This window comes from Aythya ferina (assembly GCF_964211825.1).
Source record: "Aythya ferina genome assembly, chromosome: 25".
NCBI classification, from domain to species: Eukaryota; Metazoa; Chordata; class Aves; order Anseriformes; family Anatidae; genus Aythya; species Aythya ferina.
Genome location: NC_140323.1, coordinates 2338286 through 2366248, shown reverse-complemented (window position 1 = coordinate 2366248; position 27963 = coordinate 2338286). Strand labels below are relative to the sequence as shown.

General features: G+C 52.6%; 1 protein-coding gene across 5 annotated transcripts; it reads right to left on the bottom strand.

Moving 5' to 3' along the window:
- Positions 1-125: 125 nt before the first annotated feature.
- Positions 126-27658, bottom strand: SLC45A3 (solute carrier family 45 member 3). Of its 5 annotated transcripts, XM_084497883.1 has the most exons (6): positions 27402-27658; positions 27212-27318; positions 9532-9951; positions 8464-9291; positions 6862-7127; positions 126-3723 (listed from the first exon to the last, which is right to left on the bottom strand). In XM_084497883.1, exons 3-6 carry the CDS (start codon positions 9701-9703, stop codon positions 3256-3258), a joined length of 1734 nt encoding a protein of 577 aa, XP_084354009.1. In that variant the 5' UTR covers positions 9704-9951; positions 27212-27318; positions 27402-27658; the 3' UTR covers positions 126-3255. The 5 variants fall into 5 exon arrangements, with proteins under 5 accessions (XP_084354009.1, XP_084354011.1, XP_084354010.1 ...); XM_084497885.1 differs by lacking the exon at positions 27212-27318; XM_084497884.1 differs by lacking the exons at positions 27212-27318; positions 27402-27658 and adding an exon at positions 26983-27129.
- Between the last annotated feature and the right edge of the window lie 305 nt (positions 27659-27963).

The window sequence follows — 27963 nt, the reverse complement described above, 5'->3', positions numbered from 1 at the left end:
GAGAGCCGTGCTCAACCCCGGACCCCAGCCCCAACCCCGGATCCCAACCCCAGCCCCAAATTCGCTGGAGGCTCCCCCTGGCGGCTCGCCCCCGCCCCGACCCCTATAGGGACACACACCGCTGGGCAGTTTGAGCGCTTTTTATTTCCTCGGTTTCATATAAATTTATTATAGCCAACCTCTGACATCGTATACAAAATATTTACTCTACTGAATAAATAAAACAGCCGCGCCTCGCAGACAGTACGCGATCTCCAAAGAAACCTGGCATCGACACGGCCGTCCCTCGCCCACAGGTTCACAAAAAGAGCCCCAGATCAGAGAAGATGCTCGCCCCGCTCCCCTCTGTCCCCAGCTTGGCTCTCACAGCCACCGCCTTGCAAAAGGGATGGAGAGGGAGCCACAGAGCTAGCCCGAGATGGAAATGCTGCCAGTGACAGCTCGGAGGAGCCTGTCCCATCCCTGTGCAGTGTAACCGTGTCCTGGAGAGGTGGCTGTGCTCACACCCTTACGTCCATACAGTAAGGGATGTGCTCACCTTTACCAGAACACACCCGTGTCCCCTGCTGGCCTGTATGGGATCCCAACACGTGGAAGCTGCTCCAGAAGTGATAAATAATCAGGGGCAAAGCAGGGATGGCTGAGGAGCCCCGTGGGCTGTGCCTCTCTGGACTAACCCCAAGCCCCAGGGGCAGGTCCGCTGGGGAATCTGGCACGTTTGAGCCTTCTCCTCTTGAAGGACACATACAAGATATGGATCAACTACTGCAGCATCTTTTTCTCTCATGTTCCAAATCCAAAGATGTTAGAAAACAAGGCTGACACCCTCCTGAGCCCACTGCTTCCTCAAGAATCACTGGGATGTTCCTAATGAAGCATTCAAAGCCTTCGTCACCAGACCAGTAGACCTGAGGTTGGTTTGGAAGTACTCTACAGGCACTTAGACAAATGGCAAGAGATTCCAGCATTCAGGTGGGGACCTGTTTGAAAAATCTTGGTCAGAGGTTACTGATCGCTAGGAGCACTCATCCCAGCAACACCCCACCGTTGGCAATAATATTTTGCCTCAAAAACTTCCTTCCGAAGCCCGAAGTGGACAGAGACCAGGGTAGGAAGTGCAGATGAAAAACTGTTTCCGTAGGTGGTTAAGCAGCCACCAGATCCATCCCCCGAACAGCTGCGAGTCAGCACACAGACCTTGTTGTGGGAAAGGGAGGCCGGCAGGCATATAATTTGAGAAGAAATACAACAAAAACAGTCACCCTTTACAGGAAAGATACTTTAAAAAAACTTAGGAGAAGCTCTCTCAGGACCCGTCTGCAGACAGCAGGGGAGTAACCTGGCTTCCATGCCAAGGAATGGTCTGACACAACCTCACAAAAATAGCAACATTTTGCCCTTAGCAGAACCTCACCAGTGCATCTCACTGCCCACACACCTCCACAGAAAATTACTCACAAACACTTTGTTTAGACCAGCCAAAATTAAGGACTGACGAACTCCTGCATGCTCCCAGCCTAGCCTCCGAACGCCCAGCTCATGCTTTTCTCTGTGCATTTCAAAGCCTAAGTGCTGACTGGGGGCCAGGACCTGGACTCCTACTTGGTGAATGAGGAATCTTCAAGTGGCAGAGATCTGCTATCCACAGAATTATTGCAGCTGGTCCACTCGCAGCAGGCATGGGGCTGGCCAGAAACACACACAGCTGCAGCCGCTCCTCTGCCAGGGCAGATGACTCACGTCTGAGGGCTGCCCAACCTAAACAAGGCAGCAGCATCGGTCCCGGTGCAGCAGGCACTCTGCCTTACTCTCACAGGTTTATGCTGCACCTCAGTAAGGATCTTGACCTCTGGAAATTAAAAAAAAAAAAAGGCCAAAACAAGCGTAACATAGTAAACGTGTAATCTGGATCAGCAAACCACAGGCACAAACAGCACCGAGAGTTTCTGTTCTGCTCCTTCCTTCGTCCAACACACCAAGAACTAGGCTTGCCCTGTTCTCAAAGCAGCAGATGGAGTGTTCATGATGCTGTTTCCAGCAGCTGCTTTGGGAGCACTGGCAATGCTTTAACTCACCAGGGCACCGTGATGCAGTGTGCTCTGCACACACACTCCTGCCAGCCTACAAGCACAGCCAAAAGCCCTTCTGTTTGGAAAGGGTCTGGTCTGGAAGGCTGCTTTGGGGCCACCTCTTCAAAGGAACACAGACACAGCCAGCGAGCAACACGAGGTAGCTAGTACAGCAGTGACTGCTGCCGAGTTCAGCTGGCTGTCGGTGGGCAAGCAATCCCTGCAGCTTCCTCCAGCCTGAACATTTCTTCTCAGACAGCCTCCCAGGAGAGCTCTGTCTGTTCTACTTCACTGTTACAGGGCTGAAAACCCCCTTGTGGTACTGCAGCATCTTTTAGGGGTCAGGTGTGGAAGAGGCACACCAGCCCAGATCTGCTGGGAGGCACTGGGAGAGAACAGGTGGCTGCTCCAGGCCCTGAGGAGTGAGAGATCTGTTACTGAGAACTGTAAGGAAAGCTAAAAACAATCATTCAGGAAAAAAATAAATAAATTAAGAAGTCCTTCTCATCTGCTGAAACTTGGTACATATGTAAAAGATAAGTCACCTTTTGGAATTGGTCCTAGTGAAACGTCACTTGTTTTTCCCAAACAAGGCAGAGTAACTTTTCTCCTAAAGGGTTTCTCCCAGTCAGAAGGGAGACTGAAGCATGCGTGTGCACATACGCACCCCTTTGCTCCACGACCAAACCTCAGCCACCCATCCTTTTCCCAAGGAAATCTCCTCCCAGTGCCCTCTTTGAAGTGTTACTCAAGAAGCTGAGTAAAATTACAACAAGCAGGGTAAGAGGACACATCTATAGCTGGGAAACAGGAGAGCCAGTGATTTCTTCCTCCCCTCCCATATCACTGCCTCTTCTGCTCAGTTTAGGTAGAAACACGACGGAAACGTGACCCGTTATTAAAGGAAAAGTCCGTTTCTGTTCTGTCCCCCTGTACAATCTCCTTTGGTGCTGGCTGTGCAGTGCTTTCATCTGATAAAGGCACCACGTGGAGAGCACTGCTGGCCTGAAGCACAATGCCCCGATGCCTCATATTTACACCTGAGATTAGCTCTGCTGCACGCCTCCTGCCCCCGGCCTAGAGCAACCCCCCGGGGGGCCCAGCAGCAGCGTGGGGAGAGCACACACAACACGAGGCTCGTTTCACCACGTGAAGGCACCCGCGTGCTGCCCCTGGGCATTCCCCATCACACCGAATACTTGGCCATGTCACTCTTATCAAAGACAACTTTGGTTGCAAAGTAGATGGCCACCAGGCCAAAGCCAGCAGCCGACACCATGTAGGCAGTCACCGACTGCGTAAACTGCACGATGGACCCCATGAAGAGGGAGGGGACAACCTGAGAGAGAAGGAAAGCACTGTCCAAAATGGCCAGGTCCAGGCAGATCCCTCGGCCAGGAGCCACCGAGTCCGGCTCTCCCACCATCATCATCAGCGAGACGTCGCAGGAGGAGCTGACGCACAGAGCTGAGCTGGCAGCTGGAGGAGGAGAGGAGGAGGAGGAGGAAGAGGAGGAGGAGGAAGAGTAGAGGCCCCCAGCATGTCCGTTCTGGTAAGTCAGCTTCTGGCTGGAAAGGCTTTTAGGGAAGGCTGATTTCTTGTCCAGCCGAGCTGGATCTTCCTCCTCTTTGCTCTTGAATTTATGCAAAAATACCTGGGGAAAGAAGAAGGGCACGTGAGGAATGAGTAGGAAGGGTGGCGCCCAGAAAGCGAGGAGGGGGACGGGGGTCCCTGCTGTGTGTGAGAGCAAAACCACTCTGAGCTCCGTGTGCTGGAGGTGTGGAGCCTGCAGTGAGCCTGGCCCATGTGTGGTGGCCTCCGGGAGCCAGCCTGGCTCTTCCTGACTGGCACAGGACTCAAAGCAACCCTGACTCACCGGGGAAACTGGCCAAGAGGTGCCCTTGTTGTGTTCAAGCTCCACGGTGCAGCACAGTGCCACAGCCCAGCGCCAGCCCGGGCTCTGCACTCGGGGATGTTTTGCTCCGAGCCCCGGGTCGTCACCTCCTCCCTGGGTGCCAGCTCCACTCCACTCCACCCAAAAGCAGCTGATGCAGGCTCACAGGGCCAGAGCCCGCTTTGGGCACATCCCAGAGTCAGTGCAAACATGAGCAGTTGTAAGGTGGTGGGCTGGGGACTCAAAACACTGCTGCAGAACAGCCCTAAAGACTGAAGAACTGCTCAGAGCCCTGGGTGCACGGCCCCTTCTCAGTACCCAGGATACTTAGAGTGACACTGAGGTGGGTGCAGAGCTGGGAGATCAGGAAGAAGCTCTGCAGCAGACCCTGCACGCGTGACCTCAAGCGAGCTGCTTCATTTGCCTGACCTGAGCCTCCCCACTCAGGTTGGAAAAACGGGGGAAGGAAAATCTTTTTCTTCTCACCGTTTTTTTTTGGCCTCACTTTGCCCAGGCTGCGAGATTTCGGGGGCATGGTTCACTCCAGCAGTATTCATGGAGAGTATTTGGATCAAAAAGCTCCCCATGTTAACGCCAATAAATAAGGGGCAGTGGTGTGCAGATGGCAAAAACACCCCAGCTTGATAACGCCAGGGCGTTTGCACAAGCACTGAGCTGTCCGGCGTAGAGCAAATAATGAAGGACGTTAATCTATTATCCACACAATGAGATAGAACAAACAAAGAAACCAAAAGGAAAAAACAGCACTTCTTTGAGGGCAGAGAACACTGTACCCAGCTGCAGGGCTCAGAGGAGCATCCTTAAGGAACCCTTCCTTCTGCAGGAGGGGCAAGGACACGGGTCACAGGAGGGAACAGGGGCAGGAGTGGGCACTCCAGCTCTGTCGCAGGCCATCCCAGAGCTTACAGCAGTTTTGGCACCCACCCAGCTACACCCAGCCCTGCCCCAGCGTATGTCAGCACCCGGCAGTCTCTGTTCGTGCTGCCCCAGGCCATGGCTGCAGTTCTGGAACACAAACAGTTTCAGGTTCAGTCAGAGAAGAGAAACCAGATGAGAACTTCACTAAATGGGAGCCAGCTTCCAAAAGCTTTCCCTGGGCTCTACTCAGATGTCTGAGTACCTAGTTCACAGAAATTGCATCTCGAGAAAATGACTTAATCAGATATTCACTTGAATGAGCATAGTGAGAACACATCCTTTAAGATCACCCTGCGTAACACAGGATAAACCCCAAGAGTCTTTGGTGCCTCAATCAGCAGCTTCATCTCCCTCTATAGTTGGCGGGGAGTGGTGGGAATGAGGAACCTACCTCTCCCTAATCTCATGCAGAAGGTGTGAATGTTCACCATGCATCTCACCGGAGCAAGCTTCCAGGTGCTGTTAGGACATGCAGATCTTTCCCTCCTGCTCTAGACAAGGTTTAGTGGCCATGCAGAGATGAAGAGGGCATGCAGGAGAATGGAGCGACTTACAGAGCCTGTGCAAAGCAAGGAGCTCCAGCTGGGGTGGCCTTGCAGGCTTTCGCCAACGATCCCGCACAGGGTGGAAGCAACAGCCACTCTGGATGCCCCTCTGCTGATTCATTTCAAATGAAACTTCACTTTCATTTGAAATTAAAACAAAAAAAGGTAAAAAAAAAAAAAAAAAAAAAAAAGAATAGAGGGAAGAGAGGAAGCAGGAACGAGGGAAGGCAAACAAAAATGATGACAGATTTCAACAGTAAGAGAAGAGAAAATAATAGAAGTGGAGAAGATGGAGAATTTTCTGCAAATGGCATTTGAGGGACTGCTTCTTGTGGGGTCTCCCTGGAAAGTTCTTGGTAGAGGAAGGAGAAGCTTTCAAGTCAGGGCAACAGAAAGACCAAACCCTGCTATACCCCACACCTCATTGTACTGAGAGTTGTTCCCCAGCAAGATTTTGGCAAACAGTTGGGCGTGTGGCCTTCACACTCCCAGCCTGTGGGCTTTGGTTTTCATTCTCTCGATGTTATGTCCATGGGAGATCCCAGGCAAGCCGAAGCTTTTGCAAAGCAGAACACTCCCTCATGCCCCTATTTTAACGGGGTGCCTGGTGCAAATCAGGACGGGTTGGTCACAAGTATTTGTTCAATGTGAACATCTGGATGCCTGTGGTAAGAACTCCTGCTTATTTCACTGCACAGCGAACCGCCTGCCATCGGGATGAAAGAGCTGCTCTCAAACCACAAATTAATTTTGCATTTGCAGCACAAGAGAAACTGCTATTAATCCACTGCGCAACTCAGAAACCTCCCGAGACTTTGCCACAAGGATATCATCTGTGGGACAGGATTACTGGCTTTTGTGTTATGTCAAAAGTTTCTCAAGGTTTGTTTTTAATGGAGCTAGGGGAACAGGAAAAATCTTCCTATTTTATTGCTCTTCATGTTACGGACCAAAATTCAAAAGCAGGACTTTACACCTGTTTTAGCACCTTGGGCTAAATGGCAATTCTGCAGATGTGACTTAGCTGCAGAAAACACATGGCAACAACTAATCTGCACCAGTTTCCCTAAATGTTTGCAAAACACGGAGGACCATAGGGTATCCCTTTTGGTGCACTAATCCTAGCTTTCTCCCATCTCACCCACTCCCCACTATTTAAAATTGCAAAATGCTTCTTGTGAGCAGGGAATGCCTAGGGAAGGAGATGCTAAACTCTCTTCTCTCCTCAATTCCAGATAAATCTTCAGAGAAGACGCAGCCTGGAGACAAAAGGCACATGAGGAGAACCTCTGAACACAGGCAGGTTTTTCTCTGCCATGGCCTGAGCTGATTGGGGCAGCTACAAGCGGCTGAAGAGGCTGCCCAAGCTGTCCTCAGAGCTACCTGCACATCGCCCTCTGGAGCAGGTCCCTACCTGCTTTTCATGATGATAGAGCGATGCCAGCGTGTATGGCAGGATCTGGAGTGCAGAGAAGGTGAAGCCCGTGAGAGCAGCTGAGACGGTCACAACGATGACGCTGCGGGAAAGGCACATAACGAAGGCAGCGGCGGGGAAGAACACCACGCTGGCCAGGTAGACCGCCCGCGTCCCGAAGCGCTTCACCATCCGGTCCATGATTGTCGAGAAGAAGATGGACGTGACGCACTGCAGGAAGAGGCCCAAGCTACCCATCCGGACACCTGTGGGTAAGCAGAGGTGGTGACGGACACTGCCACGACTGCGCCCAGGCCTCAGACAGCCAAGCGCCTTCGGGCTTCATTCCTCCCTCCAGTGCCCAACTCAGGCCAGAGGGGCAATGAGAGGGGGAGACAGAAATGCAAACGCCATTCTTCTCTTGGAAAGCTCTGGTTCTCACCTTCCTGCTCTTGATCAGGATCTGTGTCACCTGCTCATGAACCAGGATCTCTTATCTGATGCCAAAACCAGCGGGAGAACAAAAGGAACAACAAGAAACTGTGCTTCAGCCAAGGGAAAGTATACAACATCCACTGAGCGACGGCAGCATCCGGCAGCAATCCGGACCTTACCCTTTGCAAAGATCTATCAGATTTCAGGGAATTAAAGCCATTAACTCCTTGGAGCAAGGATCATTACTCAACATGTGTTTCTATGAGTGCTAGCACAATGGAGCCCTGACCTGCTGGAAGCTATACAGTGGAAGTGTTAAATAATAATTAAGCTCCCTCTAAGTTAAACAGAGGCACAGCACAAAGAGGCAGTGTACTGCAGAGCTCGTGGAGGCACTGGGTGGAAAACTCTGAGGGCAGGGTATACAGCTAGAGGAGGGCCAGGGGAATGCCTCCAGGACTTGGATCTAGGGGAGGGAAAGAAGGGCTGGGCAGTGGAGTCAAGGCTCTGGCACAACACAGCAGCCAAAATGAGGACAGCGGACAACAGTAAGCAGGTAATGTGCTGGAGCGAGCAGGATCTCATGGTGGGCATGTGGCAGCTCCTGACTCATGGTGAGCAGTAACAGGAAGCACTGGAAAGAGCGGTGGGAACTGGGGAAGCTGCCCCAGGGCTCCCCAGATACAGATGTGAGAAGGGAATCTCACAGTCGTGTGGAAGGCAGATGTAGCAAAGCCTTTTCGACCCCTGCCCTCCAAGAGACTGGGGGCACCATCACCTCTCCTTTAAAAAGGAGGGAGGAGGAGAGGAAGGACATGGCAAAGGTGGTCAGCATTTGCAGACAGAGCCAGGTATGTGCTGTTCAGCATGCAAACTGCCGGACCATTCTGCCACTTAACAATTCAGCCCCAGGCCAGGGCTGTGCTGCCAGATTTATTTCTGTGCTCATAGCTCAGAGGAGAACAAGGTGTTTCCCTATTCAGTCCCCTGTGCAATGCTCTCTTGGTCACGGGGGAATGTTTTTCCTGACCCACCTGCAAAAGGTGTAGTTCCCTGTAACAAGTTTTTGCATTACAGGCAGAGCTGAGCCCGTTCCTAGCTCCCACTAAACGCTCCTGTCCCAGGGAACAGACCCCGAGGCCCCAGAGCAGGCGGTTCACTTCTCACCTTCATCATAGTGGCGTCTGGCATCTGTGCCCGGCTTGGCTCTGGGGACACCGTGGTACAACCCTTCCCCAACAAAATCCGTGTAGAACAGCATGAAAGTCATGAGTGCCATCCAGCTGCAGAGCTCGGCCACGAACAGGCGCCGGATGACCCTGGGGATGCGGCAGTAGAGGCTGTGAAGCCGTGGCAGCAGCGTGCAGAGGTTTCTGAGGGCCTGCACCATGTGCCTGGCCTGCAGGAGGCTCTTGGAGAGCTGGCAAGAGCAGCAGGCAGGAGGGGAGGGCTTCGGGAGAGCATCCTTCAGCGCTGCGCCATCCAGGGCATCTGCCTGGGTGGCTGCCTCTTCAGTCACAAAGAGCGTGGCCAGCACACAGCCAAGGAAAATGACAGCCAGGAGGCTGAAGAGGCACGTCTCCTGCCCTCCCAGGTACGGGGCCAGAAAGCTGCCCCCCCAGTCGATGGCTGGCAGCAGGTAGCCAATGCAGCCCCCCAGGCTGATCATGAAGGCGTACATGGAGAAGGCCTGGCGGCAGTTGTCAGGCTCCTGGAAGAGGTCCGAGAGCAGGGCCTCGAGCGGGGTGAAGCAGACCTGGCCGCAGAAATCCAGCAACCCGATGCCCAGGATGAGGAAGGCGATCTCCAGCGGGCGAGTGTTGAGGGCGAACAGGCTGGCCAGGCTGCTGGCGTGCGGGATCACGAAGAGGCTCAGCAGGACTCCCAGGCACAGCATCCAGATGAAAGGCCGCCTCCGGCCGTAGCTGCTGTGCCAGTGGTCGCTGGCAGACCCGATCAGTGGGACAAAAACCAAGCCAAGGACCGGTCCTATCCCTGGAACAGAGGAAGAGGTAGTGTTAGGGGACAGAACCGGACAGGACTCCAGTATATGCACACTGCAGCAAAAGCCTGGGATGTTTCAGGGACCCAGTAAGCTTCACTGGGTCATAGCCCTCCCCTCCAAACATGAGGCTGCCCTTGGTGTAACAGCCATCCTGCAGCCACCCCTCCATGCTCTGATCTACCCCTTGAAGTGGAAACAAGTCCCTCGAAGACGAGCAAGAACCTGCCTACCCAAAACCATGGTCATGAACTTCTCCTCGACGCCCACTTCCAGCAGCAGTGGGGGCACGTAGGTGATGCCGGCAGCCAGGCAGACCTCGAGGCCGAACGTCAGGGAGTTGAGCAGCAGGAGCTGGGCCCGGCGGCTGTGCAGCAGCGTGCTGAGCCCCGCTCTGTGCGCCATGCTGCCCCACAGCCTCACGGACAGAGGGCTGCGGTGCTCCGGCGATCCCGGAGATGTCCCACAGGTGAGCTCTGGAGCTTCCGATCCCGGTCTGCCAGACAGATGCTGCCTCCCATTTTTAGCGTCAGTGAGCAAACCGCCTTCTCCTCTTCCTCCTGCTGCAAGATGCGGGCCCAGCAATGTCAAGTCCAAGCATGGGCAGGCCAAGATCCCTCTCTGTGCTTCCCCTTCTGCTCACATGCTGTGGTCTGAGAGAAGAGACGGCTCGTTAGGCATGGGGTAGGGGACAGGACTAAAAGCAGGTGCCACACAGGCATGTCATGGCTGAAAGAAACGCTGTCCCCACAGGCTTACAGATGTGAGAACACCTGGGAGAGCTGTGGGGTTTTAAGGCTTGAGCTATGTTCATGCCTGGTTTCTCTCCAAGGGCTTGTGGCAGGTGAGACAGGCACCTGTCAGAAACAGTTTGGGAAAACCCAACCCTGCCTTGGGGCTGCGGGAGGCCTAATGACCCCTCAGTGTCCCGTCCAACCTCATCCGATAGATGGGAAGTTGTAGCCGAGACACAAAGCCTAACCTCAGAAGGGACTTTGGGTCCCGTCTCCCAGTGAAATCAATTACGAGTTCCCGTTGGAGGATGGAGGCGGGCACAGCCTGCAGCCACTCGGGACATCTCCGGGGACTCACACCACCACCTGCTGACCACACATCTCCCCCCAGCTCCCGGGGACGCCATCTCACCCAAATCCTGCCTCCAGCCTCCAAGATGGGGCGCAGGGAACAGATGGTGCCTCTGTGGAGTTTCACAAACAAACCTGACCCACTTTAGCCTCGTCTAACAGTGAACAGCAATTACCTTACTCATTAGTCTGAGTCATTTATTTGCCCTGTAACATGCTCCCTCTCCCCAGCCTTCTTCAGAGGGGAGAGGCCACCGGATCCGGACAGGGTCTGAACACCCAGAAGCAGATGCCTCTTAGAAACTTGTGCTGAGCCTGCCACTATGGCACTCTGCAACAAAACCTAATCCTGTGAGGTTGCCAGCATCCAGTCTAGTCCCAGCTGCTGTGTGGCTAACAGCATCCTGGAGAGGAGCAAACCAAACTGAATTCCCAGGGATTCGTCTGCTCTGACTTCATACCCTACGTGAGCCACCGGCAAGTTTTGTTGTTATGCCTGGCTCCCACAGGTCCCGCTGTCCCGAACTGTTCCAGCACAGGACTCGTTCCTCAAAGCACCCCCTGCACTCTGCTGCTGGTTTGCACAACCTTCTGCCTCTGGTCCCACCACAGCTCAGCCCCCAGGAGCTTTGGGTCCTGTGTGTGAAGGAGGCTGGGCAGAACACGGGACATTCCAGCGGAGGCGCTTATCTCTGCCTGCTCCCTCCCTGACTCCGGGAAGCTGTGGCTGTTTACCTGCCGGTACACCTCCTTCATGCCAGAAAGGCTAACTGGTACAGTTTGCCTTCCTTAGCTGTGGAGAGTGAGCCCAGCAGGAGGAACAAGGTGAAAATCCAGTTTTGCAGCCCTGTCCCCTTCTAAATTCTTTGCCTCAATTAGAGGAGAGAGCAAGAGATGTCCCCTCCTGCTGCAGGGACCATCTCTGGGCCAACACGTGCCTCCCTCCTCTGCACCCTGAGGCCACCAGGACTCGAGGCTGTGCCTGGCCTTGGGTCAGGCCTTGCAGAGCTGGAAGGGCTGCTTGTCAGGGGGCTGAAACTGGTGTGAAGTGTGTTCAGAGCCCCTGGCACTGCCAGCCCTGCAGGAGGAGCCGCTGGACCCCAGCTTCCCAGAGCACACGCGTTTGGCCTCCATCACTGCACAAGAGTTAGACGGGTACAATTTACACGGCTGCTGCCTTTCCCCTTTCTTCCCCTCTTGCCATCAGCCAAAACAAAACACACGGAGACAGCTGGGTGAAGCAGGAGGCACGGCAGTGAGGTTTGCACAGATACAAGCATCCCTCCCTGCCTCTCGCTGTGCAGAGAAGGGGCAGGGCTCCCCAGCTCAGGAGCTGACAGGCTGCCAATTAGGCACAATAAGCGCTGATTAGTTTCCTACCGGAATCCCTCGCCTTCCCCCTCCACGCTTAGACCTTGACTGTCACAAAGGATACCTTCTTTTACCAACTGCGAACATTTAAACGGCTCGCCCAAGGTCAAACAGCGAGCTAACGGCAGAGGGGAGGGAGCAGCAGATTTTTTTAATCACTACACATCCTTCAAAGGAGCACCAAGGCCCCAGCTACACCCAGCGTTACTTCTCCTGCACTCTATCGGCAAGGAAGCGACTGGGGGCAGCAACCACCTTTCTTAGATGTGGGCTAGACACAGGATGTCTCAGCCTTGTTCGTTTTTTACGATGGGTGCCCAGCTGGCTGACAGCCCTGGGGTAGGAATTTAAGCTGCAGCCCTCCAGCAGCATGAGGTTTGATGCTGTTAGCTGGAGGAAGCAGGCTCCCGAGACAAAATTATTGGAGCTAGACCTGGAAGGGAGCTGTAATGTCTGCTGACTACAGGGATCCTCGCTGCTGTAGTCCAGGCTTTGGAGGGAAATTTATCCCAGGGGAAACGAACATTAAGTAAATGATGTCTCACACACACACACATACGCACAATAAACAAAACAAACACTTTTTTTTCTTCCCTTTATCCCAGCGACACCTCCAGCAGCGATTAACCAGCACGGGGAGGGGAGCATGAACCTGTACATATCCCCAGCTGCCTGAGAATTTCAGGCTGAGGGACAGAGGCTGGATTGCTTATCAGTAGGGAAGAGCAGATCTGTCTCTTCCCCCCTCCACACTCTCAAAGGACTTTAATGAAAAAACAAATCCCAGCGTACCCAGTGGCAATACCCACGATCAGAAGTTACCTACAGCAACCAAGTCACAGACTCAGCACCCATAGATTACGAACTCTTTTCTGTTTAAGTTACATCTTGCCCCAATACCCACCAACTATCTCCTTATTTTGCTCACAGAAAACCGAGAGATGGACTTAGCTTCAAAGAACTGCCGGTGCAAACTACCAAAAGCATCTGATCCGTAAAGACAGGGCAGAGAGATGGAAAACGAAGATTTGGGAGGTTTGAGGGAGGCAGAAGGCAGCACTCACCTCCCCCAGGCAGAGTGGTGACAGCAGATCCCCGCAGCCAGCCGGGTACGAGGCATTCAGGAAAAGCTGCTTAAGTAGGCTGCAGGCAAACAGAGGAGGAACCGAGCAGGTACACACGAGGGTTTGGTTTCAGGGCCCTCCCTGCCTCCTGATAACGCCGAGCTGCACGGGGTTGTTCATGCTGTTAGCACCACAGCCACGCCTGCGCTGGGCCCCTCGTGCACGGTGCTGAGCAAACACAGGCTGCCAGCACCAGCCTCACAAAGCCACTCTCCACCGAGTGCTTTGCTGCTCCAGTCCCAAACCAGCTCAGAAAGAAACTCCGGGATGAAACTTCAGGAACAGATCCTGAACAGAAAGAAACTTCAGGAACAGATCCTCTGCACTACGGGCACCTGCAGGTCCCAGGCAGAGCAGGGCTCCCCATCTGCTCCCATGCTACTCCCCATCACCGAGGGGTCTGGGGCTGAACCAGCAAGCAGAGACAGCCTTAGCACAGGGGATTATTATTATTGGTATTTTAAAGACCATGAGATGTTGCCTTCGGTTTTGCAGGTGACAATCTGGTTCTGAAGAACAGCCCCAGCAGCAAGACCTAACGTTTCGGTTGAACTGCTCATCTCTGCCAGGACAGTTTATTTGGCAGGCTACGCAGGAGGACTGATTTGAGGGGGTGGCTGGTCAGAAAGCTGCGTGACAGAAAGCACTTTTGGCCTTCTGGCCTCAGTTTCCCCCAGCTTTACCGGCAGGGACAGCATTCGTCCATCCCTAAGGACACAGTGCCAACCACCTTGACAAAGATAACAGCCAACCCCTCCCAAAACTGCATCCCAGCCCTTCTGTGCAGGGTTTCCTGCACACAGCAGCAGAAAGGAGCCACGGCTGGGGCTTTTCCACAACCGTGCACCAGGCTGTCGTGGCATGGGGACATCACCTGCTGCTGAGCGCTCAGGCTCTTCCTCTCCCTCCCCCGGGAGTAGCAAAGCGCTTGTAAACCCAAGGTTTTCTGTTTTAGTTTTAAGCTCACAACCCAAACTTTTCCTTCCTTTCCTCTGCAGAGAACCAGCAGATCAACCCCAGGAGGCTCTTCCACCTGGCAGCCAGGTAGGAGGGCGGGACAGGGCAGGAGCTCAGCAGCACCCAGCACCGCGCTGTCCGCACAAAGGCAGCCCTGGGGCAGCTCTGTGCCACCCACCCGGACACAGGAGCCTGCCCAGCACCTACGAACAAAGGACTGCACCTCCTGCACGTCTGCTGTCTCCTGCACCCCCTCTCCTCTCCTGTGACAACACCCAGAAGAGGGGAAGCCAGGCTGGCTGTCTCTGCTGAGCACGACTCACCTGGCAGGCAGGAGGAGCAGGGCTGAAGCCAGGGGATCGGCTTCTGAGAGTCCGATTCTTTCACGGCAGGGGACCAGCAGGCTTGGATTTGTGCCTTTCCCCTAGTCAGAGTGGATTCCTTGCTCACGTGCTTAGAGAAAAAGTTTTGACAAACGCCCTCGTGAGCTCAGTGCGGTACAGATGGTACAGACACAGAGCTGCAGAGGAGCAGCAGTGGGTGCATGGCCGCACGCAGCCACGGGGCTGGATGTGCCGGTGATGTCAGATGCAGGGACTCGCTTACCAAGCAACGAAACAGCTAGCAGACAGCTAACCTCCCACTTCCTTTCTCTCAGCAGCACGGGCGCTGCTCCGTGTGCCCTCCCCAGCGGGCTCCGCGCCACACCTTTTGCTGTCGGATGGAACAGACCCTGGGACACCTTGAGAAAACAAACTGTGTGCTAATGGACACGCACCGAAAGAAGCTTCTCCTCCTCCTGATCTCCTCAAATCTTCACAACGTAGGATATTACATGTAATTGCATCTGTGCTTGGACAGAATGACGACGGAGGGACAGCTGTTTTATAAATAAAACTGGGGTGTAGTTAGGTGGCTGAGAAAAATTCCCTCCTTCCTCCAAAGAGTCCGTATCTCGCCGCTCTGCAGCCTTCCCCATCACCCCCGTGCGTGCAGAGATGAGATGTTGCTGTGCGTGGCAGCAACCCCTCTGATTTATTGCTACCCAGCAGATGAACAAACAGCCGCAGCAATGATCAGCCCGTGGAGATCTGCCAGCACTTGTGACCTGCCCGGCTCTGTAACAACCCAAACCCTTTCTTACACGGGAAGAAATTTCCCTGGGTCAGCCTTTACCAGGCTGGAGGCAGGGGACGGTGAAGGGCAGGGGCTGCTCCAGGTGACCCGGCCCCACACCTTTCCTCCCCACCACAGGGCAGATTCGATGCAGGAACTGATTGCCAACGAGCAGCGGGGAGAGGGGAGGGCGAGGGGTATTGTTAGCCATTCATAACCACAGCGTTACACTTCCAACCTTCCGAGGGGCTCTTTCTGAACGTTATTAATTCCCCGCTCCCTGGAAGCCCTTTGGAAGAAAGGGTGGGAGCGAGCACAAGGGCGAGCGCTTCGGGAAGGGCTGTTCATACAGTGCCAGAGCCTTTCACAGCTATCAGTGGCCATTCAGTGCCGCTGAATGTGAAATACACCATGGAGAATAGCTCTGGCAGGCTTGCGCGGGATGAAATGGAAAACTCACCTGACCTCTCCTGACCCTCTCCCCTTCCCCCCCCTCCAAATCTCCTTGACCCCATTCACAGTGTGGGGAGAGGGGAGTGGTCATTAAGCAGGGATGGGAGAATTGCAATTTATTTAGTCTCCCTGAATTAACTCTGCGTTTCCTTTGAGCTCAGGGCTCCATTATATTGGCCTCGGCAGCTCAGCTTAGGGAAAGAGCAGCAGCGGGTGGAAATCCCCTTAGATGAGAACAAGGAAGACCCAAGGGCCACAGCCCATTCGAAATTCCCTCCCTTACCCCGCGGTGCAGCACCCAGCAGCTCAGACACCAGGAGTTATCAATCTAGGAAAAACGCTGGATGCTACAGACATTTAGGAGCTGGAGGAAGGGGCACGTCCCCAAGGCAGCTCAGAACACCTTCCACGTGGTTTGTTCGTAAGGGAGACATTTAAATTTATTGGGATTGGGAGTTGTTTTATCTGCCAGGCAGCAATTGCTTCCTTGCAGCACCCACGAGGTGGTTATCCTGCTGTTAGGGCTATCGGAAGGTCATGGCTCAGCTTGTGGTTGGTGCTCTTGTGGAGAGCAGACTGATCCCTGCCCAGGGAACACAAGCATGGAGACTGAAAGCAATTCACTACGATCTCCATTTTATGAACTGAGAGCAGGAAGCAAAAGAGAGAAGAAGGAGCCAAGCTTTAAGCGCCTGGAGCTACCGGGGGGCTGCATCTCCCCTTTGGGAGATTTGCTGTTTCGTGCTGATGGTTTGTCCTGGTGTTTTGTGCAGATGGTTTGTGCTGGTGGTTTGTGGGGTTGGGCTGTCCTGGAGCCAGCCCTGGGGACTGCTGCATGCCTGCAGAAGCTCTGGGAGCTTTGGGGTTGTTTCCAATAGCAGTGCTTTGCTCAAGCAATGGTCGATCAGGGAGGGCAGGTGACTGCTAAGTGTCTTCCCTGTTTTGCAGTGAGCAGCAAGGGCACGTGAAACAGGCTGGTATCAGTCCTCCTTTGAGCAATTGGATAAAGTAAAGGCACCAGGGAAAGGCTACGGACAGCAAACGAAGGTCCCAAAAGGTGGATAAGAAAGTCAAAGCTTTTGTTAGGAACAAACATTAGGAAAGGATGCTCTCCTCTCCCATCAGGCTAACGGCACCGTCCATGCCAGGGGGATAGTTTGCAGAATGGGGAAAGGATCTGTCCTGCTTGCCCTTCACCCTGCACGTCGCTGGTATTTCACGCTTCTTTCTGAAGCCATGCCAACAGCTCTGCGGACTCTTTATCCTCACCCTGCCCCAGAACATCAAACAGACAGCAGGACAGCCCCCAGGCTCCACTGACCTCCTGTCCACAACCTGCTTCTTCCCCCTGGCAGACAAAGGAACTGCTCCTGGCAGGAGCTCCTGCCTGAGCTCTCCTGCCTGCCAGCCTGGCCAGAGAAAGAGACAGAGCAGCAGAGGCCAATTCCAGCCTCTCCTCCTCCCGTAACAAACCAGGAACTGCCTCCAGCTCGCGAGGTCACTGACACAGCAGAGGCCACGCTGACACGTTTTGGAGCTTGCTGCGGACAGCCCGGGATGCCAGAGGGTGCCAGGAACTCTCCCACAGCTGGCAGGCGTCACCGGCACGTCCACCCGCCTGCAGCCACGCAGGGCTTCGGGCTGCTGGGTGAGATCCTGCCCCAGCCCACACGGGAGGAGCGTGGCCAAGTGAAAGCAGGGTGCAGGGAGGAGCTGCGCGCTGAACTCCATGCAGGGGCCGAGGCTGAAGGGCTGAAAACTGGTCTGCAGCTCGGCCCCATTTCCATGAGGGACACTGACTGGAGAGCCAAGCAAGCTAAGCTGCGTTTCAGTGAAGGACTGAGTGCCCTAAAAAATATCCTACAGCTCAGCTGCAGAAGGATTTTCAGAGAGCACTGAAGGAGCTGTGGTGGAACTGCTGGTGCCAGCTGCAGGGCAGGACAGCCTCACGGCATTTCACCCACTTAGGGCCAGCATCTGATCTCCAAACTTCACGAAGCACAGAGCAGTCTCACGCTCCCCTAAACACACACAACGCAACCCAAGAGGCATCGCTTTCAGCTCCCACTCCAGTCTCACTCCTGCTGGTCACCCTCCCCTGAGCTGGCGTCGGGTGTGCCACAAACAGCTCAAACCTCCGGACAAGGCTGGCCCTACTGTGTACAGCTTTTTTTTTTTTTTTTTTTTTGCTGTGGCATGAGCCAGGCTCTTACTTTTATTCATGAGAGGAGCCCCTGTTTTGGAGTGGGAGGGCAAACGCGAGATGAGCTGGTTCTGCTTTCCACTTGAGTTCATTTTTGCTGTTTAAAATACTGTGCCCATCGCCCTGGCACTTGCTCTGACTCAGCCTTTCCCCCCACCCCCTCTTTTTTATTTTTATTTTTTCGCTGAAGAATAAAAATGTAAATCGAACTGGGGAAAAAAAAAAAAAAAAGAGCCCCTTCCAGGTGCCCCCCTTCTCCGCAGCGCGGTAACGGGCGCAGATTCTATCCGCTGCCACATGACCAGGGCCCGTATTTCTGTGTCAGGGTGTAAAACCTTCCCCGCTGAGCCGCCTTTTCTCTGCCTGAGGCTGGGGGCTTCTGCTCCGCGTCTAGTCAAACAGGCCCACAAAGGGGATTAAGGAGAGCCCCTCAGCCCCACAGAGTAATCCATCAAATTATCCCTTGTTGGCGGTGCCGGCCGCCTTGGGGGGAGCGGAGGGAGGGAGCTCCGCAGGCTTTTAAAGGCGCTGAAATTATACTTGAGCCTGAAACACTCCACCCAGCTGCTCCAGCCCGCAGCACAATGAGCCGGTTGTAAAGGGAATACCGGGGAGCGAGGAAAAAAAAAAAAAAAAGAGACGGCCGCTGGTAAAAAGCGCAGCAGCCTCCTGATGTGTGACAGCCCAACAGGTGGCTCGGGACCCGCTCCCGCGACCCCACAGCAGCGCAATAGCACCAGGATGCCTGTGCCTGGGCAGGGGGAGACCCCAGGGCTCCAAATAATGTTGGGATGTGTTGGTCCTGCCCGAACGGACCCTGGGCATGGCCTTAGTGCTGTTGAGGCTGAGGCAGAGCCTGCATTTAGCTGCCAAGGAGCCCCTGGTGCTCTCCTGCAGGGGATGAGGGCTGGGTCCAGCAGTGCCCCTAACCGTGGGCTGTGATGGTGCCACCCCAGGCTGTCCCTCTGCAAGCCCCCCCAAAAAAGCAGATCACACTCACCAAACTGTCTACCTGGACATTGAATCTGCATTTTCCTGCAGTGCAGCTACACCTGCATAGCTCAACCCCACACAAGTGAAGTGCCTTCCTTGAACAAGCGCGTGGGACTTCAGAGGCTTGCATTTCTGTAAGTCTTCTTAGGCAGAAAGCACTTACCCCAACAACCTGGAACTGGCAAAGGGAAGAGCAAACCAGTCCTGGTGGGAGGTTGGTAGCTGGCAGGGAGCACACATGGCTGTCCCATGGATGCTGCACAGCTCACCTTGGCACTGAGACAGCTACACAACAACTTCTCAGTTCTGGTCACCAGTGCTGAGCAGGAGGAAAATTTCCCACCTGTTACAGAGAAGAAATGGGAGGGCAGAAACCCTAGCTATTTTATTGTGCCTGCTTTGCAATGTCTGTTCGCAGGGCTGGGAAAATGGGAAGTGAAATTGGAACTTCTTGTTTCCAACCAAAGCACGAATGCTGCGTAACGGCACGTCTGCCTGCCCAGCTAGCCACAGCACCGTCACTGCTCCAGCACGCTCAGGCTCCAGGGCGGCTCTGGGACTTGCACCCCATGAGAGATCATCATCATTTCTGGCTTTATTTAGCAAACTGTGACAATCACGGGGCCAGCTGAGTCTCAGTGCCAGCCTCAGGGTGGAGAGGGCAGCTGTGATGTGCTAGCACAATGCAGCAGCCGCGGCAGAGAGCCGAGCCGTACCTCAACGGGCCCATTTTGAAGCTGCAGAGAGGGGTCTGACAAATATAACCACAGCAGGAGCTGCTGCTACCTAACCCTGAAATCTCACCTTCCCTCATTTTTGCCAAAAACATGTCCCGAGGTCAGTACCTAGGACAGACAGAGGTTTGGCTGGTTGCTCCTCCCTGCGTGGCGGTGCTTGGAGAGCAGAAGCCAACAGGCGCAGGCTTCTGCAGTCCCTCGCGCTGAAAGTTTTGGGAGCGTGACCTTGTGCTCTTCCTCAAAGGATATACTTTGAATCCTAGACACACACAGAGCTAATGGGCTCTTTTGTAATCACATGGTAGTTAGTCCATTTTTTCATGGTAATTTTCTGGTCTGCAATTCCAGTTATTTGTGTCCCTGCCGGAGAAGTTTGATGCTAACATATCTCTCGGCAAGCCCTTTGACCTCCGCTGGCAGGTTGGTGGGTTTCTCCCTCTCTGTTTTCTGTCTCTAAAATGAGGTCATGGCTTTGAAAGAGACAAAGAGCCTTTGCAGCGTGAGGAATAGCCCCAAGACAGCTGTGAGCACAGAACCCCCATCAGTCACATCGGGCCCTGAGCGCATGAGAGGCGAGCAAGCTGGGCAACAGCCCGCAGCCCTCCTGGGAACGGCTGGGTTTTACCCCCCTGCTCGGAGATCATGCAAGAGCTCGCACCGAGCACGAACGGATGCGGACGGGCAGCCACCCGTGGTGGCACAACTCAAAGGGGGGAGGGAATGCAGCAAACCCTGCAGACCTTGGGCTGGGAGCCGCTGTAAGATCCCGCTGGCCCTGCTGTCTGTCCCCCTGGCAGGGTTGCTGTTTCCGTCCCGCTGCCTCTCAGCCACCTGCATGCTGCCCTGTGGGCTGCAGCTGCCCGTGGAGGTGGGTTTACACCACTTTGCCAGGCTCCTTCTGTCTCAGAAAGGCTCCTTCTGCCTCAGCAGCCACAGGGACGGGTGAGCGGCACGCAGGCGATGACCGGATTTCTCTTTAAGGTCATGCATCCAAGTCCCGAGATCTTTCTTACAAGAAAAACAATTTCACGTGCCTCAGATAGCAAAAACTTTGCACGAGCCCTGCCATCTGCCTGCGGCACGCCAACATCTCCGTGTTAATGAGAGCCCTCAGATCACCTCCTTATCATGACAGACTGGTCATGAGGTCTGGGTCTAAAAACAAGAGATCCTGTGATTTTACTTCTGTCTGAAGCTGTCTGGATAACTACAAAGATAAGAAGCCATCAGGGTGTGTTTTTTAAGACAGATAACTTTCACTGAAAGATTGTTATAAGCAGCTTACGAAGCCTTTTCCTTTCCCCGTTCTCATTATCGGTTTAATGTACCACGGACCCTGAACTCGCAGGGATTTAACGTGAAGCTGGAGCCATTTACCCAGCACACGCAGCAGCACAGAGTAGCTGCCAGGGGAGTTTTCCCCTTCTGAAAAGACAAAGCCCCAAGCCGCGATTTCTATAGGCGGCGAACAGAGCGAGGCATTTTACCACCCCCCTCGCTCCCTGCCTCTGCGTACAGACAGGCACCTGACTTCTGTTTTGCAGCTCCTGCAGGAGTACCAGCCTTGAATTATTAGCTTTTTAGTAATTAAGCTGGAAGTTCAAGTTCAAAGCTGCCTGGATTTTGCTGAGCACTCCGGCCAGGGGTGCTTGGGCTTTTCGTTGCACACGGTTGGTTTCTTGCTTTGATGCACCCTGCATCCATCAAGGGGACAGGCAGGGAAGTGGTGCGAGCACTACAGCTCCTTAGCACTTGCTGACAAGGTCTGCTGTCGTAGGGGTAGAAGATTAAAACTTTGTGCATTTCAGACTCTGAGGAGAGCAGGATTTTCTCTCCTCACTGGGCTCTCTTGCGCATATTTACCGGAGTAAAGTTCAGCAAGCTACAAATGAAGCAGAAAGGCCTCTGATATTCCCGCAATATGCTCTGGGTGCCTCGGGCAAACAGCCAGGGCACCTCGGGCAGGCACGGTGCTGGCTCTGCCCGGTAAGAGCCGGGAAAGGGGTTATCACCAGCACCGTTTTGGGTCGTTTTGGCTCTGCACCAGCATGTGGTGACTAGCCACAGTTGCACTCGCCTGCTAGGGGGATAGCTAGCATTCCCTGCTCTTGCCCAAGAGGCTTATTCACGGCTATCAACACGGGCCACAGACAGTGATGAATGGGAATATCTGGGGGCAGCACAAATGTAGACTGTTCGCAGAAATCAAAGCTGAAAGAGGCCCTGTTGAATCATCTTCCCCGAGGCTGTCGCAGGACTGTTCCCAACAGCACATTCTCTAGCACATTTGTCCAGCCTGGATGGATGGATCTCAAGCACTGAGGTTGCAAGAATTTCCCCTGAAACAATACCCGTGGGCTGAGGTTTAATAGCTGGAAGCGTCCTTCCTAGGTTCCCTGTGCCCCTCTTTCTACGTGCACGGTCAGCCCATTCTCCTGATGACATTTAGCTGCTCTCCTCCACCTAGCGTCAGTCAGTCCCCACGAAAAGCCACCCTTCCAGGCCCGTTAATTGCTCGGTTGGCCTCGGCTGTAGCACAGCAGCCTTTTGTTCTAGCATTGCTCCAGCTGCTTCCACCGCCCCTCTCGCACAGGAGTTGTTTGTCAGAGCCATTCCCAAACCCACCTCTGGAGTCCAGCAGCGACAGCGCCCACACAAAGCCCTCTCCTGTCCCCACACGAGCCAGTACCTGGTACGCACAGCCTGCTGCCATCTCATTGTTCCTTTGTGCTCCATCTCTTTGTATTTATGAACTGCCTCGAGCCCCGGACCTACAAGGCCGCTCTCTCTGCCACCACAACAAGCCTTTATTCTGTTTGCACAGCTCCGAGCGAAGGGAGAATTTCCTCCAGAAAGCAGGCCAAGGTAGCACAGCAATACCCAGCACACCACACAGGCATCATACCACTGGATAGAGGGAAAAGAGAGCAGCGCAGCATCCTGGACCTGTGGCAGATGCTCTGTGTCAGTCGCAGAGCACAGCCTGCTGATGGAAGCAGCTTAAAATCACCAGCAGGTAACTCACCCACAGGCTCAGAGTAATGTAGAGGCTCTGGGTCTTCATGCAGAGAGGACGGAAAACAGAGTGTGTACACTTACACCCACTTCAAATCTAACTGAAGAGCCACTTCTGGGCACTGCTCCTAAATTAGAAGCAGGCAACTGGGAGGAGACGGCAGAATAGCTTTAAGATTTGAGGTTTGACCACCACTTCAGTTGCTTTGATGCAGGAGGTCAGATCCCAGCAGGAGTCAACCCTAATGTTTGGTAAAGAAAATGCGATCCACGGATTTTACTGCATGCCCCATTTCACCGAAAGTCTTAACCCATAAATCTAAAGCAAGATTCAGATGTTATCCACAAATACACACATCATTCCTCAAATTGGCTCTACCCTGCTCCACAAGAACATTAATGTCTTTTGAGTGCTGACGACTTGCACAGATTTGAGTCACTGCACTCATTATATTTGCGTTTTTCTTGAGGAAAACTAGCTCCTGGAGACAAACAACCACGGAGAGCTTCAGCTTCCACCAGAGTTAAGGTGGAAAAAATCTGCTCCTTTGATGGAAGAGAAAAGCCTTCGACCTCACAAACCCAAACCAGCGCCCACCATTGTTTTAAGTTTCTTTTTCAAATAAACCTCATCATCTTGCCAGAGGCCATCCTTACACGGTCTGAATATTCAAAAATTGGCAATTATGAGAATTCATCTGCAAACCACCGTAAGTTGGTTCTTTCTGGATCAGCAGAGCTGGTTTCACATGCTACTCTATGAAGGTTTCCCTTGGATATAAGGCAGGGACAGGGCCCTGAGAACTGGACTAGCAGCAGTTTTAGTGCCTGTACAGTGACTTTGAGAAAGAAAAACTGTTCAGAGCTGCAAACCAAGCACCTGCTTCTTGCTGTGTGTGTTCCAGCCGCCCTCCAGCACCGAGACAAAGAAGCCATTCGGACCACATTCCTACATTACATTTCTTATTTTGCCAGACAATATTCACGGGGGTCTGTTTCTCCTCTTCTGCAGGCTGGCAAAATGTTAAACAAATATTTTTGAACTGCAAGAGGAACTGACATTTTAGGATATGAAAACAAGGAGGAAGGGCACAAATTTGAGGACCTCCAAGGAACAGCGTGCATACAAATAATAATAAAAGGGACACTTTATAACTTCACGTGGTTATGTTTTCTGAACAAGCAACTCGATAGCTTGCTTGGTGGATACATCGGCAACTTTCTGCAGTTCCATAACACAAGATCAGATTCAGAGATTCTCAAAGCATTGAAGTGCAACAGCAGCACAAGAAATAGAACATTTCAAGGGCTAAATGGATTCAACAGATTGTCAGGTTTAGAGATAAATGTGGTTTGACTGTAAACTACATGCATCGGGGCAAAAAAACGCTATCTTCTGGGTTACTATCTTCCTATTCTTTCTTTTACTTTATGTAGACCTGTACTTAGAGGCAATCTTCTATGTGCACCTACATCACTTGACTATCTCACAGAGACTCCTTTGAGGTTTTCCTCGCTTTTCTTTGTTTTTTGTTTTTGTTGATTTTTTTTTTTAAAAAAGCAAGGATTCCTCCATGAGGGTCTGTGTCCCTTTTCTCAGCTGAGCCCTAGGGTTCCTTGTTTTCACACGGCTACCTTTGATGTCTGATATCGAGCACCCAGAAGTCAAGTCAACACTGAAAATAGCTGACAACTGCTCACAAGCTTTTCATGACTCCCTCCACTCACAGCACAACCTCAATCAAGAGTTTAACTGCACAGTTAGCATCAGGAGACCCCCCAGGTTGGCTGTCCCGGGTTAGTTTTAGTTAGAAATTGCTGTTGTATGCTGAATGTCCCCAACCTCCTGCAGAAGCCGCAGGGCCCGATCATATGATGGCGTTATTTGGAACAGCAGAAGTGAACAGAGATTCCCCAGACATGACTTTTTCGTTTCTGCTTCTCCCTCTCCATACCAGCTGCTGCCTACTTCTCCTGAGGTGCAAGGTACAAGGTTTTATAGCTGCTGCTGCCTGCTCATCCCTGCTGCTACCTGCAGCCGTTCTCCTCCCATCCCTCTGGTCCTCCTGCTCCCTCATCGCCCTGAATCCATCACAAACCTCCACAACTTTCACCCAATGGGTCAAGACTTTTGCTTTGATGTTGCCTGAGACAAGATAAGGAGATAGCAGCACACACATTAAAGACAACCCAGAAGAGGTACCAAAACAAGACACTCCTTGGTTGAATAACTCCAACCTAGAGAAAGGTGGAGGATAAACACAAACAGATGTTGCTTACACCGTTTATAGCTCATCTGAAAAGCTCTACAGCCCCATTGCAACAAAAAAAGTGGGACAGTTGCCTGGAGAGGCCAAAGTCTGAGGAGTGCATTACTGTTACACCTATTGGTGTGTACAAAACAGGTTTAAATTGCCTGACAATATATAGCCGTAAAGGAAAAAGAGAGAAAGACTATCAGCAAACTACTTGTTAATGTCTGTTATGTCATTTTCTTGTAATTTAAGCAAGCTCCTAGCACAGGTCTAGCCTGGTACCAGATCTGACAGACTAATAGCCAACTTGAATGAAACCAACTAATAGCAATGTCCAGACAAGACTACACGCACACAGCAGCATCCTCGGGTTCTCTGCTACATCATCATCTGCAGAAGTCCCTTGAAAGGGTTTTCTAAAGCCATCACGAAACTGCTGCTGCAGACATAGCTTTTCACCTTGCTTTTCACCATCACAGAACTACGGAAGGCAGGGATTAAGACTGTTACAGTCTAGTAGGTTAGAAACATGACATATAAAGACTAGTTTTACAGAGCATCTAAATTTGTTTTTGTTTGCTTTCGTACATTCCTCAGAAGCAATTTGCAAACCCTCAGAGCTTCTTGTGGATCTGACACAAAAGGCTCTGGGTTGAGATTTTCAGAGTGCAGCAGGCACACCACAGACAGGCTGATATTTTCAAAGAGGCTCTGCAAAAAGACGCTCGAGGAGACCCACACAGTTACATTGGAAGAGCCGGGGCTGCTCTGTCACTTCATTGTTCAACAGATTTGATGCTTTTAGGACCAGCTCCTTTGATACCTAATCTGACAAAGCTTCTATTGGCAGCTTCGCTACAAAACTGGGCTGCTTAGTTGCTTTTTAATATTTGATTTATCATTTTTTAGAGAGCACACTCACGATGCCATCAGCCACAAGAGCAGAGCCATCACACTGAACTCCATACAGAAAAACACTGCCGCTTGAGTGCTCCAGCGAAATAAACAGTTTGGGGAAAAGGTTAGCAAGAGTTTATACTAGACACTCGCATTTTCTGGGGACTCTGGCGAAGATAAAACAGACCAAAAGGCTGTATTTTCTAACTCAGCAATCAATCCAGTGATCCGAGCTTCTCGTGCTATGGATATGGTGTTTCTCACTGCTGACAAAAATGGACTACGCGCTTTTCAAAAAATGCTGCCAGCAGAGTTTGTTTGGAAAACACTCAGTATCTACTATTACTCTGTTATATTACAGTAATGATAATCTTAGAGGCTGTAAGACTACTGCTTTGTTCACAAACAATATTACCGTTATCTCTAGGCAGCTCCTACACAAAGCCACGGGGCTCAGACCTTGTAGCAACAGCTCCGTGTTGTGAAACACCTTGAGGTTCAGGTGCTTGAACCAGAACCTCTTCAAGAAGAGGAGAGGCTCTCGCAGAAGACGTTGCACAGGCTACGTGTGTAACAAGTTGTAGGGGAACACAGCCATCAGCAGACAGCACAGGAAAAAACTCCCTACAAGGAGAATTTTCCTACTAAATCCTAAGATTGGCTTATGCCCCAAAATACGGGGATTTATATCCCTTGTAAAGCTCTCTTTTAATTTACTATTAATTCTAGAGATTCTTGCTATCCATATCAAATTTCTAATCCTTTTTTCAAATCCCATAAGCTAAGCGCTCTTGGCTTCCACGATGCTTTGTGGTAATAAGTTCCAGAGTTTAAGGCACTGCCTGGAATTCGAGCACAGGGCTGAGAATCAAGCCTTCCCAGCTCCTGCACCACAGCCACTCCCCACCGAGTGGAAGAGTTACCAGGGAGCTACGGTGATGCAAGCAGGTCCAGGTAGCATCACACATTAAAAAATAAAGAGAAAATTACAGGTAGGGTGAATAATACAAATCGTTTCAAAGCTGGTACATGTTTTTCAGGAGTGCCTGCATGACTCTGGTGCCCAAGTCATTTGGGTACTTTTGAAGTTCTTACTCATGTTCTATTTCTATAAATTCCCGGTTACTCTCATGTTACACACAAACCCCACTCCCCTGAACCCACGTCTGAGACTAAAATAGTGCCAGACCAGGATCTCGTTGGAGCTTGGCTACTTTTTCTATATTGCCCACAAGTCTGACAGGTCTAAATGAGGACCGAGAAGAAACATTGGTACATCCCATCCCCCCCAATTTCAGCAGTTTTTTTTTCTTTTTTTTTTTTTTTTGGCAAAAAAAAGAAAAGCATGAAGACCAGGCACCTTGCTAAGTTTGGCCATCACCAAAGTACAAGTATTGCTTGACTCTAGTGATTTTTTCCTTCCTGCCAAAGCTGCCGCGAAGGGGAAGACAAATTAATATCATAAGCAATTAACGCACCTTCCCCATCAAAGTCTGCAGTCACGCCAAGCTTCGCAATCCTACAGAGCACTCACATTATGACACTTAGGTCCCAGGTCTAAGAAGAAAGCCTCTCCAAGCTCCCTTACATCCGAGCAGGGCAGACAAGTGAACCTGGCAGCAAATCTAAGCGGAGCCTACAATTAGGTGCAGTGAGAGCTTCCTCCTGTCAAGCGCTGGTTTCCTTTGATTCCGAAGATTCACTGACCTGTCCTCACAAGCCCTCGGGATTTCTGGCCGTCCGAATTCACCTCCCGCTTCCCGACTTCTTTCCAGTTCAGTTACCTTTCAAACGAACTCGCTCACAACAGATGTCTGCAACAATGAGAAGCAGGGAAAAAAAGACTCAGGCTGCGTCCACACGCCAGCACAGCCCAGGAGGGGCTCAGCAGCCCTACCTGCAGCCGCTCTCCCTCTGCTCCTCGACGTGCAGGCTCGCCTCTTCTCCTCGCCTTTCCCCTAGCAAAAGCAGCACCGGATCGCAGGGAGCATCAGCGGGATTGAAGAGCTCGCAGCCGCCCCGTCTGAGCAGAAACCCGCCGGGACCCGGCGCTCTGCTCCCGGCTGCGAGCACGAGGTGGTCCCGGTCCCCCCCTCCTCCCCCGGGACGACCCCGAGCATCCCCGCAGCCCTTCGTCGGTGGTGCCCAGGGCTCAGCCCGGCCCCGGTGCTCAGCCCCGTGCCTCCGCCGCCGTTTAAATGGGCAGGTTGGGGCCCGGCAGGGAGCATGCGCTGCCCAGGGCGGGGCGGGGGGGACGGGGACGGCACCGGGATGGGGACGGGGACATAACGGGGACAGGGACATAACGGGACCGGGAACCCCCAGCCCCGCACCCCGGGGTCAGCCCCGCATCAGGGCTGGGGGGTTAGAAGTGCTCGGCTTTTTCCTTTCTTTTTTTTTTTTTTTCCCCTCCCTCTCCTCTTTTTTTTTTTTTTTTCTTTTTTTCCTCTTCTTTCTGC